This window comes from Papaver somniferum, unplaced genomic scaffold (genome assembly GCF_003573695.1).
Source record: "Papaver somniferum cultivar HN1 unplaced genomic scaffold, ASM357369v1 unplaced-scaffold_80, whole genome shotgun sequence".
NCBI lineage: Eukaryota > Viridiplantae > Streptophyta > Magnoliopsida > Ranunculales > Papaveraceae > Papaver > Papaver somniferum.
The window spans coordinates 2,906,991-2,913,700 of record NW_020650971.1 but is presented as its reverse complement, the minus strand read 5'-3'; the positions used below and the strand labels follow the sequence as shown (position 1 = coordinate 2,913,700).

The window sequence follows — 6,710 nt, the reverse complement described above, 5'->3', positions numbered from 1 at the left end:
AACATGTTACCGGAGTGTCTAAGGGTAAACAAGTAATTTCTGAAAATTAAACTGTCACTTATGAACAACCGGTAGATCTACTGTCAGTAAAAAAAAAACTGGAAGTTGAACAGACAAATATTAATATTTAAATCTGACCTAAAACTGCCCGTTTCTCACTTCTATCTCTATCTTCTAATCTCGGTCAACCTGCCCGTCCGAACTCCAAGAGTCTCTTTCTATTCTTCTTCTTCTTCTTTCTTTACATAAAGCAATCAATCACCTTTTATCAAATGATCCACCACCACCACCACAAGCACCACCACTTCTTGATGAAGAAGATGGTGGTAGTACTACTAGCGATCAAACACATTTGAGGAAGAGGATAGAGGGAGAAGTTATAAAGGGATTTGCTGGTTTTGGGGAACAATGGGTCAAGGATTAAGTTGTACCAGAAATAGTGATGATGGTGGGTTGTTTAATGCAGTTAAAATTGGTGATTTTGAATGTGTTGAGAGTCTTTTGAGAAGAAACCCAAGTTTGATACATCAGCTTACTGTTTGTGATAAACTTTCTTCTCTTCATATTGCTGCTGCTAATGGTCAGATCCAGGTAAAAGACACTAGCTGCAGTTTAACTCTTTGTGAAATTGTCTGTGAGAGGATCTTTTTTTTTTCCTGATTTTTTGTTAATGGGGTTTTGTTACAGATTGTTTCCATGATGTTGGGGAAATCAATTAATCCAGATATACTGAATCGGAATAAACAAGTAAGGATCTCTGTTTTGATGATGATACGATAAGTTCTGTTTTGGGGTTTGTTTTGTTTTTTTAACTTGTTTTGTTTTGATTGGTGTAGACTCCATTAATGTTGGCAGCAATGCACGGAAAGATTGAATGTGTGGAGATGTTGATTCTAGCAGGAGCCAATGTATGTTAAAATGACACTTTTTGGTGTTCTGTTTTTGTAACTTTTGTTGAAAATGAGCCTGATTTTGATTTGTTTATGATGTTTGATCAGATACTGATGTTTGATTCACTAAGTGGAAGAACTTGTTTACATTATGCTGCTTATTATGGTCATTCTGATTGCTTACAAGCCATTCTTTCGGCAGCCCAGTCGACCCCAGTTGCAGATTCTTGGTATGGATTACTTTTGCTTTTTTAACCATTTTTAGAAATGTATTTGATTTTAGGGAAATTTTTTGGATGATTTGGCTAAATTGGGGTTAAAATGAAAACAGGGGATTTGCAAGATTTGTAAATGTTAGAGATGGTAAAGGTGCAACTCCATTGCATTTAGCGGCTCGTCAAAGACGACCTGAATGTGTTCGTATTTTGTTGGACAGTGGATCTCTTGCTTGTGCTTCTACCAGTGGATACGGGTAAATATTGGTGTAGAAATGTTGTCTTTTTGGAATTTCTTTTGATTGGATCATCTTTGAGATTGATGGAGTGCTAATTGCAGTTGCCCTGGGAGTACTCCTCTTCATTTGGCGGCCCGTGGTGGTTCATTGGATTGCATCCGAGAGTTACTTGCTTGGGGAGCAGATCGGCTGCAAAGAGACTCTTCTGGGTAACTTTTTCTTTTTGCTTGATTCTGATTTTGATTTATTCAGTGTGCATATCATGACTAGAGGTGCATTTGAAGAAGTTAAGTTGTGATTTTAAAAAAGTAAATAAAATTGTTCCTTTTTTTGCCTATTCTTCAGTATGGAATTTAATTTACCTAAACAATCTATGGACGACTCAAATTCTTGGTTGGGATTGGATGTGTATCATTGACATTTTTGGTTTGGTTATGCGCAGAAGAATTCCATACTTAGTTGCAGTCAAATATAAACATGGAGCATGTGCTGCATTGCTAAACCCTTCAGCAGCAGAGCCTCTTGTTTGGCCTTCACCTCTGAAATTCATAAGTGAGCTTAATCCAGATGCCAAGGTTCTTCTAGAGAGGGCTCTTGTTGAAGCTAATAAGGAGAGGGAGAAGAATATATTTAAAGGAACACCATACTCGCTTCCATCCCCATCTCATTCTGATGCTGAGATTGATGATAATCTCTCTGAGGTAATAAATTTCTTCCAGTGGCAACTTATAAATTTAGAATGTCCAGGGTTGTAGTATCTTAAACCGCAACGAAATTGGTTATAGTTGGCATTAGATTCTTTTTTTTTGGTAAGTAAAATAAGCTGCTATGTTTGCTTTCATTGAGAGTTGGCGTTAGATTCTATTAGCTGAATTGAAAGGATAATTTGTCCGTTGCCTCATTGCAGATCAGCGAAGCTGAATTATGCTGCATATGCTTCGATCAAGTCTGCACGATTGAAGTTCAAGGCTGCGGTCACCAAATGTGTGCGCACTGCACACTGGCCCTATGCTGCCACAACAAACCCAACCCGAACACCACATTCCTTCCCATCCCAGTCTGCCCCTTTTGCAGAAGCAACATTTCTCAATTACTGGTGGCGAAGACAAAAACTGGTGATGAATTAGATATTGATCTCAACTCCTCGAAGCCAACAAAATCAAGGAAATCCCTTACCCTCAGTGAAGAAAGTAGTAGCTTCATGGGTATCTCAGGCTTGGGTTCATTCACAAAAATGGGTACACGTGGTTCAGGGAAAGTTGCCGATGCCAGTGATGACCCTGTCGATAAGCCTATTGATTAGTAAGACCCAAAAGTTGGGTGGGTACATATATTATATAGGAAACCATTTCCATCTGCTAGGTAGATTTTCGGGAATCTCTTAAAATGAGCAGAAAGGAAATGGAGATTTATTCAGAATAAACATTAGGATGGTATTCAAAAATTAGAGTTGATGAATGTAGTTCAAGAGTCTTTGAATCTTAAAGATGTGATCTTTTTACACCTTGAAAAATGATTGAAAATTTCTGTGGTAACACAAATTCTTATTTATTGAATGCAGAATGTAGCACTCTATCAATGCAAGCATTTGCAAACAAGCTTTCAAAATTTCAATGCTTTCCTTCGATCTAACTTCGAAAACAACTGTGTGCCGATGTAAAATTTGCCCCGTGACCCAAAATCTGCCTCATATGTTTCCTTGTGACCCATTGTGACTTAAAATCTGCATTGTGATTCAATTTATTTTAGCTTTTCCGGCATATGAGTTGCCACATTGTAAGGTTCTTTCTGTTGGAGAGAACCAAAGGCACCTATAAGTTATGTTGCAAGATTCTTTAAGCATTTTTTGAGCTCTAAAAAGAGACCTATTGATCTAGCAATTGTTTTTGCAAGATAAGGTACCTGCTCTGATGGGTCTCTCAAGATGATCCTCCATGGAAAACTGGATAATTTATCTGCACAAAAAATATCTCCAAAACTGCACTCATGCATGGGTCACTACCAAAACCCCTGACACATGAAAGCATCCCAGAGCTAAGTTCCATGAACATGAAGACAAACAATAAGAATCTTTCACCAGACATGAGACTTTAATGAGGACAGAAATTTGTTCATTATTGTAATTATAAATCTTGAAATACTGAAGTTTCATGCTGAGAAGAAGTCAGAGATCAAATAAACAAACTTTTATTATTCCGAAGATTACAGTGTTTGTTGGAATTCTCACTTGGAGGAATAGTGGAGTAAAAAATCACCCAAAAAATCTTAGTGAATTCCATCTCTTTCAAAATTTTCACTTTCAGTGAAGAAAAAGAAGAAGAAGAAGAAGAAAGGACATGATATTTCAATTTGTGGGCACCCCACAAATGCATGATGACAATGGAAATCCATTAACATTTGATGAACCAAGACAATGGCTTGATTGTGATCGAGGATGAGGAGGATGTGCAGCAATATGACCATCAATATTGTATAGAGAAGAATTTGCTAATTTTCTTTCAACTTCAAGAAAATGTGCTAAAGATTGAGTGTTGGTTTGTACAGTCTTATTATTATGATCAATATCAGCAGCAATGGGTTTTGCACATAATAAAGAAAACAACCAATATTTCTTCTGTGACTTCATCTTGTTATTGTTGTTGTTGTCTTTCACTGATCTGAATGATTCCATCAGTGATCTTCTTCCAGTAAGTGACCTTCCGGAGAGATCTGTAATACTTGACACACCCATTAAACTCCCAAGTGTCGTGCTCTTGTCAGGGAAGAATGACCCTGTCGACTGAACATAAAACACTGTTAAATTTGGGGACCTATAATGAGTCAATCAAGATTTTTCTGTTTGGGTCAATGTTTTGATGCTACAAAGAAAAGTAGTACCACTAACCTCAGTATCAACGTCTGATGAGAAGACAGTAGAAGTACTTGGTGAGAAAGTGAGTAATGTATTGAATGACATAGACCTAGCTGAAACAGCAGCATCATGATGATTTCGTACCAAACCTACTATTGCATTTAATGGTTGCAAACCTAATGGCCAACCATCTTCCTGTTGCATGCATTATTCAGAAATCAATAATCAAGATCCCAAAACTGTAGAAATGGACAGTAGTACACTGTTTTGTTTTTGCAAGTGAAAAATGATGCAATACCTGGTGATGGGCATGAGCCATATGTTTGTTGCTGTATCGGTCTATTTGGATGCAGTACTAGTACTTGATGTCTTGATGATTCACAATGAGAGTTGTCACTTCCACACAGAAATAAAGGTGTAGCAAATATATATACCTAGCTAGAATATGTACAACCACTTCAGTACTACTGAAACAAAGAAAAATGTACTAGTTTGATTGATTGAGTGAAGAAAGGAATGAACTGTCACTTCTTATTGGTTTCTAAAACACTGACAGAAGACACTGAAACAGCTTTGTTCAGTGTGTGTGTGAGAGAGAGAGTGAGAAGAACAAGGAAGGGGGGGAGTGAGTGTAGTTGCATTTATAATGGAATAGTTGGATTTTCCTGGAAAGAAAAATCTTAGAACCCCAATGGAAATAAACAATTGTTGGAGGATTATTCTGTGGTGCACACGGCTATGTGTTTAAGATCTCAGTTTGAGATGTATGTTGAGTTCGTCTTTCAATCTTTTTCTGTGGTTTAAATGACAAGGTTGACGTACTGTTAATTATAGATTAATGGGTAATTAATGTGTTAGATTTCGAATACACAGATCGATGACAACCGTTGCATTATAATAGTACAATACAGATGACCGTAGAGTGTCGGCGGTGCTCGAGTCATCTCTCTGATGGCGGTGTTCGAGTCGTATGTACTTCTCTGATCATAATTAGTAATATTGTATTCTCTAAATAATAAACTAATGCTCTTGATGTTTTTGGTAGCTCCAGTTTTAATGGGTTTTTTTGTTGAATCCTGCAAGTTCTTGACGCTTTCATTCCCCCACCATTCGAGATCTGACCCATGCAATATGGCACACCTCTTGCTGGTTGCCAGAAGTTCCAGCGCTGAGTGAGTTTGCAATATTTGCTAGATAGACGGAGCAAATATGGAACTAATCAAGAAATTTCTTGGACCTTAATCAGCCACATGCTACGTTGTATAGGTGGAGTTTTGACGAAAACTACTTCTTTTTAGCACTTATAGGGAATAACTTGAGCATCTTGTCACGTCCAGATAATGGCGCACTCAACTTAAATCTCCTGTAACATGATTGAATTGTCCCCGATAAGATGAAATAGAAAATTTAAGAGATCAAATCATACACTGTGATCCAAAATCAACACCATGACCCATGATCCACCATTGTGACTTCAAATATGTCATTGGTGTTTTATTCCTTAACATGCCTAGTCGCCTAAAATTTGTCTCATACTGAAAATATTCCACGTCACTCAAGCGTACCACCCTGGCCTGAAGCAAAAATCTGTGTCATGCGTGCAAAGTAACCGGGGATACAATACTAAGTAAGAATTTTCACTTCACTATCAACTTGCGGGGATAGCTCAGTTGGGAGAGCGTCAGACTGAAGATCTGAAGGTCGCGTGTTCGATCCACGCTCACCGCATCTTTTTGTCTCCCCTGCCAATTTTTGCAAGCTAACTGATTTTCACAGCAGGAAGAATCTTCCAGGCCGTTTATTAGCTGTAAATTTAAATTGAACTTTTTATTTTATGGCAAGAATTGAAATTAGAAATAGAAAGAGCGACATTATGACAACATTGATGGCATTATAAGGCATATATATGAGGGTCATGCAAGGGATGCAAAATTGTTAGCTCATCATGCAGATTCCGACTAGCATAAAATGGAAACAATATGGCATCTCAGGTGCCGGCATGGATCATGATTTACGTTTAATGTCGATATGTCATGAATTAGGCTGGAATCCTATAAATTCGTCCTTCATTGTATAACTCCTTCCAACCAAGTTTTAAAGAGAAATAAGTTTCTATCGAGAGAAAAAGAAGAAGCTAGAATTAAGAGTTTAGTCGTTTGCAAAAATGGAGGGCAAAAACTTGAAGATGTATTTCTTGATGGTGATGATCTTAGTGTTGGGAATGTTTGCAGGAGAGAGTTCAGCGGGGTGTTGGAAGTCATGCATGGATTTATGTTCAAAGCGTAGTATGGGTGATGTTCCTTTCTATGTTTGTTGTCCTCTATGTTTTATAGAATGTCATTTCATGATGGGTGATTCTCCAAATAAAGTCCGTACTTCTTCCGCTATTGATAACTGCAAGTTTGGTTGTGGGATCGTGAACTGCATCGACAATGCTACTCCTCAGCGAGTGGAAGAGTGTCTCAATGCTCGTTGCGAGAAAGTGTGCGCGTCAAGATTTCCGATGCCTAATCTC

At 37.9% G+C, this 6,710-nt stretch overlaps 2 protein-coding genes and 1 non-coding gene across 3 annotated transcripts; 2 read left to right on the top strand and 1 right to left on the bottom strand.

Annotated features, from left to right (window-relative positions):
* Positions 1 to 235: 235 nt before the first annotated feature.
* LOC113345054 (putative E3 ubiquitin-protein ligase XBAT31) lies at positions 236 to 2,939 on the top strand. The gene is made up of 8 exons (XM_026588917.1): positions 236 to 591; positions 688 to 747; positions 837 to 908; positions 999 to 1,120; positions 1,222 to 1,362; positions 1,446 to 1,553; positions 1,787 to 2,045; positions 2,252 to 2,939. Exons 1-8 carry the CDS (start codon positions 409 to 411, stop codon positions 2,645 to 2,647), a joined length of 1,341 nt encoding a protein of 446 aa, XP_026444702.1. The 5' UTR covers positions 236 to 408; the 3' UTR covers positions 2,648 to 2,939.
* Positions 2,940 to 3,611: 672 nt separating this feature from the next.
* LOC113345000 (uncharacterized protein At3g17950-like) lies at positions 3,612 to 4,514 on the bottom strand. The gene is made up of 3 exons (XM_026588862.1): positions 4,494 to 4,514; positions 4,229 to 4,390; positions 3,612 to 4,123 (listed from the first exon to the last, which is right to left on the bottom strand). The coding sequence occupies exons 1-3, from the start codon at positions 4,512 to 4,514 to the stop codon at positions 3,689 to 3,691; spliced, it is 618 nt and encodes a 205-aa protein (XP_026444647.1). The 3' UTR covers positions 3,612 to 3,688.
* Positions 4,515 to 5,850: 1,336 nt separating this feature from the next.
* On the top strand, positions 5,851 to 5,923 carry TRNAF-GAA. The gene has a single exon. It is a non-coding gene; the product is annotated as a tRNA-Phe (tRNA).
* The last annotated feature ends 787 nt before the right edge of the window (positions 5,924 to 6,710 follow it).